The sequence below is a fragment of the Callithrix jacchus genome, chromosome 2 (assembly GCF_049354715.1).
Source record: "Callithrix jacchus isolate 240 chromosome 2, calJac240_pri, whole genome shotgun sequence".
Lineage (NCBI taxonomy): Eukaryota > Metazoa > Chordata > Mammalia > Primates > Cebidae > Callithrix > Callithrix jacchus.
In genome coordinates, this window is record NC_133503.1 from 68347141 (window position 1) to 68364060 (window position 16920).

Sequence of the window (16920 nt, forward strand, 5' to 3'; positions counted from 1 at the left end):
GGCACAGGCTTCCCAGCACAGGTTCTGGTCTTTAACCAAGTGACCCAGCCAATATCCAGCTGATTTCATCCAAAAAGCCTTTGTGGGTAAATCCCACTCTTGACCTCCGTCTTGTGACCCTAATAATAGTGGGATAGGAGCTGGGAGAGGCCAAAGCCCTGAAAGGATCCTCAAGAAACCACATCCTATTGGGCATGGTGAGTCACCCCTGTAATCCCAGCACTTTGGGAGGCTGAGACGGGCAGATCCCTGAGGTCAGGAGTTCGAGACCAGCCTGGCCAACATGGTGAAACCCTGTCTCTACTAAAAGTGTAAAAATTACCCGGCCATGGTCACACAAACCTGTGGTCCCAGCTACTCAAGAGGCTGAAGCAGGAGAATTGCTTGAACCCAGGTGGTGGAGGTTGCAGTGAGCAGAGATGGAACCACTGCATTCCAGCCTGGGGGACAGAGCAAGATTCAGTCTCAAAAAGAAAAAAAAAAAGGAAAAACAAAACCACATCCAGAAAAGAGATAGATTAGACCATGACAGACAAGGTGGAAGAGATCAAATGCGTCAGTTAACACTCTCCTCAATGCAAGACTGTTCGAGGAATCCATCCTCACCCTGGCTGCCCCTCTGCCCTGCTCCTTGTCCATGCCAGACCAGGACAGTTCATGTCTCCATGCCTTTGCAGAGACCAGCCCCTCTGCCTCAAACCTTCTCCAAGAGCTGCCCGGCAGATTCCTACCCACCCTTCTAGAACAAACCCCAGTGCCTTCTTCAGAAAGCCTTCTTCCTCTACTCCCAGGCACTGCTGTGCCATTTCTGTGACAATACTCACCTTTCTACAGACCAGAGAAGAAGCAGGGCATAGGGTGGTGGTTCTCCACCCAGTTGGCTGATATAATCCCCTGAGAGGGCCGGGCGCAGTGGCTCAAGACTGTAATCCCAGCACTTTGGGAGGCCGAGGCGGGTGGATCACGAGGTCAAGAGATCGAGACCATCCTGGTCAACATGGCGAAACCCCATCTCTACTAAAAATACAAAAAATTAGCTGAACATGGTGGCGCATGCCTGTAATCCCAGCTACTCAGGAGGCTGAGGCAGGAGAATTGCCTGAACCCAGGAGGCGGAGGTTGCAGTGAGCCGAGATCGCGCCATTGCACTCCAGCCTGGGTAACAAGAGCAAAACTCTGTCTCAAAAAAAAAAGAATGCCCTGGGAAGCTTGCTTGGTGTGGAGACTGAACATCAGGTGGTTCCAGTATACAGCCGGGATCAAGAAAAATGGACCTCCTGATAAAGACCTGGGCTTTGAAGCTGCACACAAATGTATAGATCCTGCTTCTCTGCCTGAAAGCAGTGTCACTGGAGCAAGGAAACACAACCTGCTTCCCACTCTGTGAATTGGGGATTATAGCACCTACCACTCTGGGATCCCAGCTTTTTGCCTCCTCCCCTCCCACATCCCCACCAAGCAAGGACTAACAGCCTGCTTGTCATTCTGCCCAAATTGGTAACTTCTTTCTCATTCATTCCTTTATTTAATGACTTTTCTTTTTTTAAATAGAGTTTCACTCTTGTTGCCCAGGCTGGAGTGCAATGGTCCTATCTTGGCTCACCGCAACCTCCACCTCCCAGGTTCAAGCAATTCCCCTACCTCAGCCTAATGAGTAGCAGGGGTTACAGGCATGCACCACCACACCCGGATGATTTTTTGTATTTTTAGTAAAGACAGTTTCTCCATGTTGGTCAGGCTGGTCTCGAACTCCTGACCTCAGGTTATCGGCCCGCCTTGGCCTCCCCGCCTTGGCCTCCCAAAGTGCTGGGATTACAGGTGAGCCACCGCACCCAGCCTATTTAATGACTATGTATCTGCTGAGTACTACTGGACAGTGCTGGAGATGTGGGGTACAGCAATGGACATGTCAGGCAAAACTGCCCGGACACTTGGCAGTTTACTTGGGGAGACGGCCACAAAGGAAGCAAACATGAGTAGCTTCCAATAAGTACGCTGAATAAAGTAGCTGGGAAGAAATCCAGCAATGGGGCAAAGGGAGGCTACATTAAAACTTAGGTTAGAGAGGACCACTCTAACCTGAGAGCTTAGAGAGGGTTTCTAAATTAAGACCTAATGCTGAGAAGGCAGCTTAAGATTAGATCTGAGGAAGGTGCAGCGAGAAGCCAATGGAGTGTTCTAGGCAAGGGAGAGGTGGGATCTGTCTTGCTTTTTTATGAAACCACTCACATAAATTGTCACCATCTGCACACCAGGCTGTGGGACCTTCACCTCTGTACCCTCAGTGCTCCAGTCAGGCCTAGCACAAGATAGGGGTTGAGTGACTGGCTGAATAAATGAACCCTCTTCCCCTTAACGTGTTGTTTCCAGGTCTCCAAGCTAAAGCTTCTCTGTCCCCTGGCTTCTGCCCATCAGCAGTGTGACCTTTCCCACAAAGAACCAGATGAATCCCATGTCGACTGTCAAACTCCTAAGATACTAAGCCTTTATATCTGTGTTACTGTTAAACCACATCTAGGCTAGGCTGAACTTCAACAGCTGGGATGAAAGGAACATGGGCTTCAAACTCATATGCAGACTGTTTGACCCTGGACAACTTCTCTAACCTCCTTGAACCAGTTTCTACCTGTAAAATAGGTCCCATGTACAGTGGTCTGATTTATCCCTCTCCCTTGTATAGTCCTAGCCAGGCAAGTTCAATCTGTGGTCAACCCAACAGAGGGCAAGATGGCCTCCTATGTGCTGAGCAAAGCACTCTGGCCGCCATTTTGGAGGAGATGCAGCCCATCATAAACATTCAATAAACAATCACAGGCCTGATCACCCTCAACCTGAACTCAACCATGATACTTCAGGAGAGAAGCTATCTCCAAGCTGACTGTAATCTCCCGACAGGGTATAGTTGATGACCAACTACAAATCAACCTGTGCCAGCCCAGGACTCCTTTGGTCCTCAAGGACATCCTGAGATGATTAGACAGATTCCTTGCTGCATCTGCACCATTCATTCCCTGACCTGTATTCTAGTAACCTTATCAGGAAGGAAAGAGAAAATGTGAATTTGTCAACTTGTCCTTCGTAGATCCATGGTGCCCAGTAGTCCCTGATAGCGGGCAAGTTGTACCTGGTGACTCTATCACTGACATTGCTGGTCAGGTGGGCATGTTTTCACACGCAGGTCTGCTTCTTGTAAGTGGTTAAAGACTAAGATGCTGGATGTCTTACAATTCAATGACTTATGCCTCTTGCTGGATGTCTTCAAATTTAACAACTTATGACTCTGTATCACTAACCATCCCAAACATGTAAATTCTTAGTAAATCTGGAATCACTGGCTGAGTAGTTTCCAGTTTACTGTTCCTGAAAGTTAAATAGCCCTAGCTCTACTAATGGGTAATAAAAAATAAGCGTGTCAAATATTCATTTTCTCCAAATCCCATCCCCTTTTCAAGACTACAGTATCTTTTTTACAAGCCTATATATCCCTCCCTTTTAGACACAATGTGATGAGCCAAGGGGACAGTGAAAGTCCCTTCCTAAGGTAGGAAGGTTATATAGCACACACATATGGTATTAGCACCTACATAACAAGAGCTGCTGTTTCCTGCACACCCACTGTGCCAGGCATTTACCACAACTCTTGACCTCCTGAATCACACTATCAGGCACATCTTAAAGGTAGCAAAATCATAGAGGTGAAGTAATTTGGCCAAAGTCTCCCTGTTCCCAATGGCAGGAAAGGATCTGAACTAGGTATCTCCATCTCTTACCTATTCACCCAGCCTCACTACCAGCCAGCCCAAACTGAAACCACCCAGAGCCTGATACTCCTCCCTCCTTCTTCCCTCCAGCACCATCTCCTGCTGCCCTGACCATCTGCACATCTAGGACACTGACGGCCACCACCTTGGCTTGGCTCCAAGTTGCAGCAATGCCCCCATCTGCCCCTGCCCTGCACCTGCATTCATCTCCACTCTATCCATGGCCTGCACTGAGGCCACCCCCCCCCCATGCAACCCTTTCCCAGCAACCTCAGCTAATAGGAGTTCACCCTCCTCCTCCTTCACCCATTGCTGTGCAGTCTGACTTATGCTCCACTTGTTCACACACACACTTATCCATTATGCACCCAAACAGATTGCAAACAGAAAGCAGATCTCATATTTCTCCTCTGAACCTCCCACTGTGCCCGTGGTGTGATGGATCCACTCCTCCCTTCACAGTGCTCACTCTGTAATAACGTGGCTCGCTTGGCGGCGGCATTGGAACTGAGAAGGCTGATGGACTGGTGACAGGTCTCTGCAGCCAGCCCCTGTGCTCTCACTAGGAGCTGCTCCACCTTAAGCAAGGGGGAAGCTTAAGCACCTCCCTCGTGCCAGGTGTTGTGCTAGACACTTTACAGACACTGTATCTTGTTTAAGCCTCTTAACGACCCAAGGAAAGGGGATTCACTATCCCCACTAAATGAAAGAACAAAGTGGGTTCACATAAATCACTGCTGGAGCAGGATTCAAATCTGATTCTGCCCCATGAAGCCAGCGTTATTTCCACTGCACCACACTGTTGGCGAGAGAAAAGAATGCAACACCTCACCTACATCCACGTATCTCTGAGTTTGCAACACATTCTATTTAATATTCAACCTCTACTCTCTTCCTGAAGACAGGACTTACCCTTTAATTCTGTCTATAGGCTTTTTTCCTTCCAAAGCAGGGAGACATTTCATGGCCCCTTTTGTAACTAAAACCTTTGAGGAGTAGAAACAGGCAAGGGCTCAAAGGCATTTCTACCCCATTCCTCACCACTCTAAACTGAGCCCACCCACACATCACATCACATCCCAACCAGATGCTCTCTCTTCATTGCTTCCCCTGCAAGACTTCCTAGGAGGCTGCTCTGGGCTTAGCCTGTTCCTTGGATCTACCTGCCTCTAGCCAGGACTCCCTGCCCCTCCTAACCCCACTCAGGGCCCTCTCCCAGGACTCCAGTTGCTCAGCCTCCCACCCACACAGGTTAAGGTGCGGAGAACAGGCACATACACCTCACAAGCTTCCCATTTGGCATGGCTCATCCTACTCTGGATCTCACACCTTCCAGATATCAGGAACTCAGCAAAAGAGATGATACTATAAACTTAACTACCTATCAGTCTGATTTGTCGTTCCAGCCAACACAGCAATGGGTCATTGGTATGTTGATATTGCAGTCTGTTTGGGCCCATGATAAGTAAGTGTGTGTGAACAAGTGGAGCAAATCTTAGACTTTCCCTGCCAGCTAAAATCTAACCCATAGCCAACCTCCCGACTCACTCCTGACCTGCCGATGTGTGGAGCAGCAACTGCAGAAAATGCCTCGACACACCACATAATAAGTGGCCAGCTGTGACTCTGAATGGCATCCTTCCAGCTCTGCAAAACTAGAAAATGCACACAAACCAAAGGGGTCTGGGACACATGTCGTTTCCTCAGGATGGACCCACCTTTGAACTTCTCCGGGACTTCAAAGCCAAGGCACAGAGATGGTGTCATCAAGACCTTGACAGTCTGCAAAAACTCACACACACTAGGACTCTTTTGCTCATGGATGTGTGTTTTCCTGTTGCTAGAAGTGACCCACTAGTTAAATGCAAAGTTTCATCTTGTTTAAGTGACAGGTAGTGTGGATCACTAATTTACATAAACCCAGAGGAGAATACAATCCACAAGGATGGAAGAGGGAATCAATGAAATATCAAGACGTAGCCCAAACCCTCAGCATCTGGTTCCAGTTCTAGAGGGAGTATTTAAACATGGCAGAGACCAAAGGAATGACAGATGGTTGCACAAACAAGAAATAATGCATCAAAATTTACTCACAGTGACATAACAGCACTCAACTTCTGCCAACGAGGTGGCAAGTTGGTTTGCACCTGCAAAGACCCTTCATCAGGGAAGGTGAGAAACACTACTGCACCTGCTCAACAGATCCCTCACCAACCTGGGCCAACAGTGCACTTCTCATGGTCATGGTTTACGCCTCTGTGAAGGGGGAATGGTAATATTTACTGAAACAGTAGCCCAGAGCAAGCGAAGTCTCCCCTAGATCTGAAGTCACTGGATGAGTAACACTGAGTTACTTAAACTCCCTGAGGCAGCAAAAATGGTGATAACACCCACCTCAGAAGGCTGCTGCAGACACTGAGTAACAGCTGATAAAAGGTTCTTTAGAGTAGCAGACATGTAGCGAATGCCCAGTAACTACAAATGTCTATTAAGACTTGTTGTGTGTTTCTAATACTCCCCAACAAGGTGGTGGGCACCTTGCCTAACTTATCTTGCCACACTTGGTTTGTCTACCCTTCAAGATTCATATGAAAATAGACATGTTTTTACATATAAATGTGGGCACAGGAAAACTTCTGGAAGGATATACATTAAAATTCTAATAGTGGTTATCTCTTGGTGCTAGGAATATTATTTCTTTTTGCTTATCTTTTTCTAAAATTTTCTACCAACATATTTCTATATGCCTCAGTATCTGCTTTAACAACAAAAACCATTACAATATAATGAAAAAATACCTCTCTTAAGTAACAATCCCCTACATAAGCCATTTCTTTTAGAGGGAAGAGCTAATAAAGCTTTGCTTTCCATGAGGAACCAGAAAGTGTTTTTCTTTTTAATAAGAAAGCTAACTGACTTACTCTCCTCTTCACTTTGCCACCAGGAAGCTCAAAGCCAAAATTTTAGTTCAGTCATTCAATTAGCTTTGTCCTTACATTTCAGAGGGTTCTTGGTTGTGACATTAAATGAAAGAATTATAATATTTAAGTTCTCTTTCTGAAATTAAAAAAAATACAAAACTACAACATAAGAACATAATAATTTTAAGTCTTAGAAGTTCCATAATTTAAAAAAGTCAGTTTATTAAATGCTCAATTCTCAAAATTGTGTATTTTTTAATTATTTAAAAAAACTTCCATGCTCTTCCATTCCCCTCCCTCCAAACTAAGTATTTTCCAAGTTTTATCAAAGTCCACAAAGTATACCATGTACCCAAAAGCAGAGAAGACAGGAGGTCTGGAGGACAAGGTATGCTGGGTCACTACCCGCACTGCAGAGTCCGCAAAGGCTAACTCATGCTCGGGGCAAAGAATGGAAAGAGCTAATACACAAAAAATCAAAAGAACTGGAGTGGGCAGCCTGACCAGAGACATTTACAATTTATACCAATTTACAAATATTTAGGGTGCCCACCAACTCCAAAAGAACAGACCAAACTAACCCCATAAAGGAAGACCTCTGCCAGGGCCTCCTCCCCTACAACCTCCTCTCAAGAATCATTAGGAAGCCCAAACAGCTTCACAGTTCCAGCTTCCCGGCTACTGTCATATTTGCCATCTTTGCCATCACAGGCAAATGCCAGCAGAGGCCTTTTAGGGTGCCACGCCACCGGGAAGGTTGGAGACTCACACTGTACCTCCCATAGCTTGTCCCCTATAGAAAACAACAGAGAAAAAACAATCAATACATTCAAAATAAAGGACACATCCATTAAGTACTTACCTATGTTAATTTGTTTAATCCACCTACTAATCCCATGAGATAGATTCAATCATTACCTCATTTTACAGAGAATCCCCAGGCACAGTGAGCCCACAAGCCAGCAGGGGGCAGAGCAGGATCTAACTGCAGATGGGTCAACTTAAGAGCAGGTCACTGAGCAGTTAAGTGTCACTGCATCACAGGGACATGCAATTACATGAAGGATCTGCATGGCTGGACGCTGGACGATGCTCACCACAACATGACTAACAGGGGCATTCTTTACATAGTAGAATTTCAAATTCTTTACTTTTTTCTTCAAGGTTTTCTATACAGTTTCAATCTTTTTACAGAGTGTCACAGATTTCCCAAAACAATAAAGCAACATTAAAAACAAATCTGAGGAAATTCTTTTGTAAAATGAATACTCTCCTCCCATTTTTCTATTTCCAGTTTCTGTTGTTTTTAAAGCAAAAACTTGGTAATTTCTTAATTTTAAAAAATACTTTTTCAAGTTCATATAGAGGCAAAACATAAAGAGAAATATACCACAATATTTAAAAAAAGGTTGTCCTTCGATGGTAGGACCACAGGTAATGCTTTTCTCTTCCTCCTACTCTGTGGTTTAAAGATTTTATTATAACAGAAGAATTAAAAGTTGTTTGTTTTTGTTTTGTTTTTTGAGATAGTCTCGCTCTGTCACCCAGGCTGGAGTGCAATGGCGTGATCTCAGCTCACTGCAAACTCTGCCTCCCAGGTTCAAGCGAGTCTCCTGTCTCAGCCTCTGGAGTAGCTGGGACTATAGGCACATGCCACCACACCCAGCTAATTTTTGTATTTTTAGTAGAGAAAGGGTTTCACCATGTTAGCCAGGATTGTCTCAATCTCCTGACCTCGTGATCCACCCGCCTGAGCCTCCAAAAGTGCTGGGATTACAGGCATGAGGCACCACGCCCAGCCAAAATTAAGTTTAAAAAAATCGGCCGGGCGCAGTGGCTCACGCCTGTAATCCCAGCACTTTGGGAGACCGAGGCGGGTGGATCACGAGGTAAAGAGATCGAGACCAGCCTGCCCACCATGGTGAAACCCTGTCTCTACTAAAAACAAAAAAAATTAGCTGGGCATGGTGGCACATGCCTGTAATCCCAGCTACCTGGGAGGCTGAGACAGGAGAATCGTTTGAACCCAGGAGGCGGAGGTTGCGGTGAGCCGAGAACGTGCCATTGCACTCCAGCCTGGACAACAAGGGCGAAACTCCATCTCAAAAAAAAAAGTTTAAAAAACTCAAAATATTTTCCTAAATCACTTTCCTCAGACCTGCCTGTTTATTTCTTAACTCTTTGCTCCCTGAATACCTGGCAGTCACAGCCAAAACATAAACACACTTGTCTAAAGGAGACAAATTCATTCATGATAACGCTGGTGAAGTGGTCACGGGCAGAGATGAGATCACAACAGAAGTCCTGACTGCCAAAGAGGAAAGACAGTCGATTCTCGTGAGGTTACCTGTCTCCACTTCAGCAATGTCAATAAAATGATCTTCCGATGCTGACGCCAGCATTTTCCCATCGTGGCTGAAACTGAGAGTCCTTACAGGCCAATCCAGCCTATGACAGAGTGGTCATGAGAATTACCAACTAAGAGGAGGGTACAATGTCACTCATGATGAAATCAAATTAATGTACCCAACAAGGAAAGTGCTGATAGAGTCACTTACCTGGAAAAGCACCGAACACACACTAACTCGTCCACATCCCAGAGGCTAACCAAAGCATCTGCACTTCCTGTGGCAAAGTACTTCCCCATGGGGTCAAACTTGATACAAATGCAGTTGGAAGGATGGGCGTTGATGGACTGCACAGGCTTCAGTTCTGGGTAACTGAGAAACAAGACAGACAGCAATCAAACTGCAGAAGAGGACTGTGGTGCTAAAATAATCAGGAGACAATGGAGACATATAGAGACAATGAAGAAGAAATCGAAAGGCAATGGAATACCACCAAAAACAGTCATTCAAGATAAAGTTCCTGAAATAAAGAGAGATTTTGAACTACGTTATTTAAAACGCACAACACATACCTGAGACTACACAGCCAACACTACCAACATCAAGAAATAGACTAGTAAAATTAGCGGGCTTAAAGAAAAAGACAATTAGATTATTAGGCTTTCTGATAGCAACACTTAACGCCAAAAGAAAATGGGGTACCATATTTAAGAAAGACATACAAGCAAGAAAATATGAATCAAGGATTTTTATATCCAGCAAAACTAAATTTCAGACATAAAGATACAACAATAAGCACAATACAGTTTTATAAAATTATAAGATTTATAAGTACGTAAATAAGTTATGATAAGAACTCCAGGAATAACGTTGACATAAACACTTCCCGAGGAATCTTAACTAGAGAATGAGCTTCAACAACAAAAATGACTAGGGACTACGAGTATAAGCACTAGTGCTGAACACTGAATATATAGTTTCTTGCAAAAACTATATGTGGTTTTAAAGGAGGTTATAATATGTAACAGCTGTACACTCCTACAATATGTAGTACCATTTTTTTTTAATGGGGGAAGAATGTAAAGAACACATGCAAAAAACAAAAATATTTTCTGTTTCAAGTCATCACACTGGTGGTAGTGGCAGTAATACTGAAATTCGGAGACATCCATATGTTTACCATGGGATTCAGACAATAAGTAACCATCGGATATTCTAATTCTATGATCCCCTGTGCCCTTGAGAACCAGAATACTCAATTTGGAAGGAAGGAAATATATTTGTAATATAGAAGAGGTTTAGTAAAATCCCTGGATGCCTCAATTTTAATTGGAAGTCATCAATATGAATTCCAAGGTATTTTATCTTTAAATATATATATACACACACATGTAATTCCTAGGCCAACCCAGCAGTAATGAACATTTCTAACTTCAGTGTCCTTTCTCAGTAAAAGAATATAAGGCTTCTTTTTTTTTTTTGAAGTGGAGTCTCACTCACTCAGTCGCCCAAGCTGCTGGAGCACAATCTCAGCTTACTACAACCTCCGCCTCCCGGGTTCAAGTGACTCTCCTGCCTCAGCCTCCTGAGTAGCTGGGATTACAGGCTTGTACCACCCTGCCCAGCTAATTTTTGTATTTTTAGTAGAGACGGGGTTTCTCCATGTTTGCCAGGACTCAAGTGATCCACTTACCTCAGCCTCCAAAAGTGCCAAAGTGCTGGGATTACAGGCATGAGCCACTGCACCCAGCCAGAATGTAAGGCTTCTTAGAGAATTTTCTGATTAAAGGTCTGAGGCAAGAAACATAAGGCAAAAAAAGGACAAGATGAACTTGGAACATCTTATCAAACCAGAGAGCAAGAAACAGAAGACTACTGGGATTATATCAAAAAAGGGTTCAGGAACCAACCTGAAGAGGTTCTTATTGGCCAAAGATGGGAGAAGTTGAGCTTCAATAAGCATAATGACTACAAGAGATGGAAACACATCAACTGTGTTTAAAAACATGAGCCCAAAATGATTCTTTAAAAATGAAAAACCTAACTGATCCTCTTTGGAGGTGGCAGGAAACTAAATCATTTTCTGACAAAAGGAAAGAATCAAAATTTTATCCTGCCTTCCCTAGATGAACTGTACTACTGGGCAACCAAATCACAGATGAGAAGCATCTCTTTATAAAACAGAGCAACAAATAAACAGCATACGGAATGAGCAAAAGCCAAACTGGGAGCATCTCCACATAGGAATAGTCTGGTTTTTCAACAGCTATGTTTTAGGAAGTTTCTTCTGAGTAATTTAACAGACACAAAAGACTTATCAAATTTGTTTTTAATGAGCAAAACTAGGGTATCTAGGAGCTGCACACATGGTAGATAAACTATGAAGAAACACAATAAAAGTCAGGATAGTGTTTACTTTTGTGGAAGGGAGTTGTAATTAGGATAAAACACAGACGGACTTTTGGGGTGGCTGGAAAGAACTATTTCTCGAGCCGGTGGGGTTGCACAGGAATAAAGCTTATAGGAGTTTATTAAGCTATACATTTGTTTTATGTGGTTTTCAGTATCTGTGTTTTATAATAAAAAGGTTTTTCTTAAAAAGTTATGGAATCCTCACTGCCTACAAAATAAAATCCAAGATACTAAGCATAAAATTAAAGGCCTTTTATAACCCACTCCCAAATTAGATTTCATCTTCCCATTATCATGCCCTCTCTTATTTCCCTTGTCTGCTACCACACCCCAACAACCCTGACCTAGCCACTCTTCAAATAAGTCATGCTCACTCATGCCTGCTTTGTCAGTTCTTAAAATTCTGCTCATCTTTCAGATCAAGCTCACGAGCTGCCCCCTTCAACCCCCCGATATGGTATGTACGTTCTTTCCTTGGAATTCCACAGCAAACTCCTGGCCTTTCTCTCACAGAACCTATCTCACTCGACCTTGTATTGCTCACCTGGGATAGTGGAGGGCTGCAATTGAACAGACCTGAATTTCAATTCCACAATTTCATTCATTTAGAGAACAAATATTTACTAAGATCCTCCTACATGGAGCAGGTACAGGACTAGACATTAGGGAGTCAACACTAAGCAAAGCAAACACTGTCCCTACCATCATGGAAATCACAGTCCAACAGGAGACATAGGCAAATAAACATGCAATTACAATACAGAAGGAAAAGTGCTTCCTATAGAAAATAAGCCTCTAACCTACCTCTAACCTTGGGGTAGTGGGGAAGCTTCCCTGAAGAAAAAGTGATATTTAAGTTGAAACTTTAAAAGTGGCTCATGCCTGTAATCCCAGCACTTTGGGAGCCCGAGGAAGGCGGATCACCTGAGGTCGGGAGTTTGAGACCAGCCTGATCAACACGGAGAAACCCTGTCTCTATTAAAAATACAAAATTAGCCGGGTGCGGTGGCTCACGCCTGTAATCCCAGCACTTTAGGAGGCTGAGGCGGGCGTATCACCTGAGGTCAGGAGTTCGAGACCAGCCTGACCCATATGGTGAAACACCATCTTTAAAAAAAAATACAAAATTAGCCAGGCGTGGTGGCCCATGCCTGTAATCCCAGCTACTTGGGAGGCTGAGGCAGGAGAATAGCTTGAACCTAGGAGGCGGAGGCTGTGGTAAGCCGAGATCGTGCCATTGTACTCCAGCCTAAGCAACAAGGGCGAAACTCTTGTCTCAAAAAAAAAAAACGTACAAATTAGCCATAATTCAAGGTGCATCCAGTTCTAGCACACACTAGCTGACTTCTGATGTAACCTCTCACCTCTCATCTGTCAAATGAGAAGCAAACCATCAACCAACCCCCTAGAATATCTGTAAGGACTCAGCAAAATATAAAGTACATAAAATATAATGCTCAACTGTACTCAAGACTGGTTAGGATTCTTTCTTACTATTTGTGTTTTAAGCTCCTCAGGACAGACTCACATCTAATTCGTCTCTATATGTGACACAGCACACAGCACAAAGATATGACAGTCCCCTAAGCTCGTCCCTCTTACCTGAGGATGTTGATACAACCATTGCCGTTTGTCAGGAAGAACATGTTATTGTCATTGTTCCAGGAGATTTCATTGACCTCAAACTTGAACTGCTCTTCTGCTTTGGAACGGTGTGTCTTGGCATCGATGAAAGTCACCACATCATCCTTGTTGCCTACAGCAATGGTCTGCCCATCAGGACTCCAGCAGATATTAATGTTCTCCCCTGGGAACCCAGATATAATCAACAAGATAATCTGTTTGCTCATAATCCTCCTTAAATTTATTTTGCTATCCTAGAAAGAAGACCAGAGCTTTCTTCAGGGCTTACTCATTAAGGTCCTAGACAAGAGAAGGGAACTACCACTTATGATTCAACAATGAGTCCAGCATATTTATCTACACATTTCCCCATTTGGTCTTCACAATACTCCTCTAAGATATACTTTATTATCCACATTTTATAGATAAAGAAAATAAAAGATAAAAAGATGAGCCAAAGTATCAAAGCTATGAAGTCACAGAGCCAAGATTTTAAACCCAGATTGGACCCCAAAACCCCCTTTTCTCTTACACCAGCATTTCTCAAACTCTAGTAAATCGTATGCCAACATCACAATTTTTGTCCTATTCATTAAACACTATACTTTTCTTTATTCAAAATTTTTCTTAAAATTGACCCAAAATATTTACTTAAATAAATTTAGCAGCTGGGTGTGGTGGCTCATGCCTGTAATCCCAGCACTTTGGGAGGCCATGGTAGGCAAATGACTTGAGTTAGGAAGCATTTCAAAATTTTGGGTGCATCACAATTATCTACCAACTTTCTTTCCTAATGGAGTACCTTATGATCAATGAAACCTTAGAGTCCATACAATAATGGCCTCAACACTTATAACAGAGCCTATAAATGTACTGCACAACTTTCTGGTCACTTTCTCCCAGACAACCAAGACAGGTTTCAACCATTCTAACTCATCAGAATTTTCCAAATTCTCTATGTCTCTGCATATTCTGTTCCCTCCGCCCCATTACTCACCCACTGCACCCAGACCACTAAATTCCTATGGCTATCCTAAGAGTTTGCTCAAATTTGGTGAGCCCTTCCCTGGCTCCCCTAGACAGATGTTTGTTTTCATTTCTATTCTGGGTATCCACCTTACAGATCTCTCCATTATAAAATATGTTATTTATATATATATGTCTCTCTCCCTGCAGGGGAAGTCCTTGGAGATGGAAACTCTTATTCAGCTCAGAATGTCACATACACAGCAGAGTACTAGGCACAGAAAAGACATTCAGAAAATGGTTGCTGAATGAAGACAAGCAGTTATCTTCCTATTACCCTCTCTCTCTGAATAGTCACCTTTAGTGTTCACAGTGGCAATGCATTTTGTAGTCCTCACATCCCAGATGCGAATGGTTTTATCTCCAGATGCCGTAACAAATAGGTCAGGATTACTTGGATGCCAACAAAGCTGGTCCACACTATCTCCATGTCCCCGATAATTGTTTTCTTTGACCTGAAAGAACAGAATCAAGATGTCACTTTACATAGAGGTAGCTGCCTCTCCATGTAACTTTTTAACCTTATTCAAAGCAAGGTACACTAGGATCAATAAAGATATGGGTAACTCAGAATCCAGTTCTTCCAAGCCCTTTCTGCTTTCTCTCCTCCCCAGTCCTTCTGTTGCTCTGAGCTTATACACCTACGCCCTTACATTTGTGCCCTCTCTGGCCTCCTCCTCCTTCCTGGTTTTTCACCCTTACTCTACCATCAACGTTCCTAACCCAGCCGCTCATTCCCACGGGACGCCCTATCACTTCCAAAGGGGCCCTCTTCACCACCACTACTACAGCCCCTAGTCACTCCTTATCAGCACACGATTCGACTCCACAGTAGTAAGGATGACCACCGCAGCCCGGTCCCATCCACCCTCTCCTCACCTTCACCCGCTATCGCCAACCTTACTTCCACACTTCCCCCAATCTTCCTCTCCTCATCCCTCACGACCCCGTCACCACCACACTCCGCCTTCTCCCCACTCCTTCCTCAACTCCACACTCTCCTCTTCGCCCTCCCTCAAGCCCGCTCTCCTTTCACTCCCGAGGCCTCGTTTGCCCCCATTCGCTCTCCCACTACCGCACCTCGCTTCACCTCAGTCCCTCCACCTAGCCTGGGCCGAACCCCGGCAGCTCACCAGCCGGTCCTTCTCCAGCAAGAAGACGCTGGCCGTCTTGTCGAAGGACCCCGAGGCTAGGCGACGCCCGTCGCAGCTCCAGGCCACAGAGTGCACCGTGGCGCTGTGCGCCAGTAACTCGCGCGTCTTGCTGTGGCCCCGGAACAGCTCCTGCATCCCAAGCACGTAGCGGGACGGGCCGCTGCTCACTGAGTACCGCAGGGCCAGCCGGGGCCGGTCTGGCCCAATGCCGAGGGCCCCGTGGGTGCAGTGGGCACCGCCATGCTGAGCTCCCAGCTCACAACACGGCCTCAGCCGCCGGGGTGCAATCAGTCCTGGCGCCGCTACCGCACGCATGCGCCCGGAAAAGCGACGGAGTCTCTGCGCAGGCGCACTGTAGCCCGCTCTAGAGGGACTACAAATCCCCGTATGCAGCGCGTGCTCGCCTCTGCTTAGTTAGTAATGCTTGGCTCTTTTTTTTTTTTTTTTTTTTTTTTTTTGCCAATCAGTTTGAGCTTATGAGGTTGCTCAGGTTAGCCTTGAACTGATGACCTCGCCTTCGCAAGCGCCACGACCTCCGGCGGGAGCCACTTTGGACCCCGCTTGGCTCTTTAACTCCAAATTCGCTTCACACTTAACGGTTCCAATTTTTTTTTTTTTTAGTGTCCTTAATTCTCCCTTATTTACTCCTTGGTAGATATATTTGTGTCCCTGTTTAATCGAATAAAAGAACCAACACTAATCTTCTAAACAGTTAACCCATCACCTTTCTTCTGGGGTTATTCCCCAGACCCCTATTCCTCTCCCTCAGGAGCAGAAAGCCCTGGGCTTTTTGCTAGAGAAGGACCAGCTGGTGAGCTTATCTCATGAAAAGGGCTAGGGGGTTGTGGGGTGAGGGAAGAAGTCTGGAATTTTTTTTTTTTTAATAAAAATGATCTTTTGGGGGCGGGGCACAGTGGCCCACCCCTGTAATCCCAGCACTTTGGGAGACCGAGGCAGGTGGATCATGAGGTCAAAAGATCGAGACCATCCTGATCAACATGGTGAAACCCCGTCTCTACTAAAAATACAAAAAATTAGCTGGGCATGGTGGTGCACACCTATAATCCCAGCTACTCAGGAGGCTGAGGCAGAATTGCCTGAACCCAGGAGGCAGAGGTTGCAGCGAACGGAGATCACGCCCTGGCACTCCAGCCTGGGTAACAAGAGCGAAACTCCGTCTCAAAAAAAAAAATAAAAAATATTTTTTTTGTTTTTAAAAGGTAATGGCAGAGGCGTGTGAACCGGAGCAACTCCATCTTAAATAGGAGCTGGGTAAAAGGAGGCTAAAACCTACTGGGCTACATTCCCAGATGGTTAAGGCATTCTAATCACAGGATGAAATAGGAGGTCAGCATAAAATACAGTTCATACCTTGATGATAAAACAGTTTGCAGTAAAGGAGCCAGCCAAACCCCACCAAATCCAAAATAATGACATGAGTGACCTCTGGTCGTCCTCACTGCTGCACTCCCACCAGTACCAGGATCGTTTACAAATGCCATGGTAGGTCAGTAGTTACCCTATATGGTCCAAAAAAGGGAGGCATGAAATAGTTCACCTTTGTTTAACATATCATCAGGAAATTGTTAAAACACGTGCTATGAATGAAGAGACCCCTCCCCACTCCCAGACAGGCTTTGTGTGAGCAACGTGGCTGTTTATTCACCAGGGTGCG

The 16920-nt window shown here is 44.8% G+C and overlaps 1 protein-coding gene across 1 annotated transcript; it reads right to left on the bottom strand.

The window, feature by feature from the left end:
* Window positions 1-6884: 6884 nt before the first annotated feature.
* On the bottom strand, window positions 6885-15508 carry LOC100386008 (THO complex subunit 3). Its single transcript, XM_035290546.3, is given in 7 exon segments — window positions 6885-7475; window positions 9030-9130; window positions 9241-9402; window positions 13045-13249; window positions 14390-14546; window positions 15225-15430; window positions 15433-15508. Coding segments are annotated over 7 exon segments (1050 nt in total). The 5' UTR covers window positions 15488-15508; the 3' UTR covers window positions 6885-7311.
* Window positions 15509-16920: the final 1412 nt, after the last annotated feature.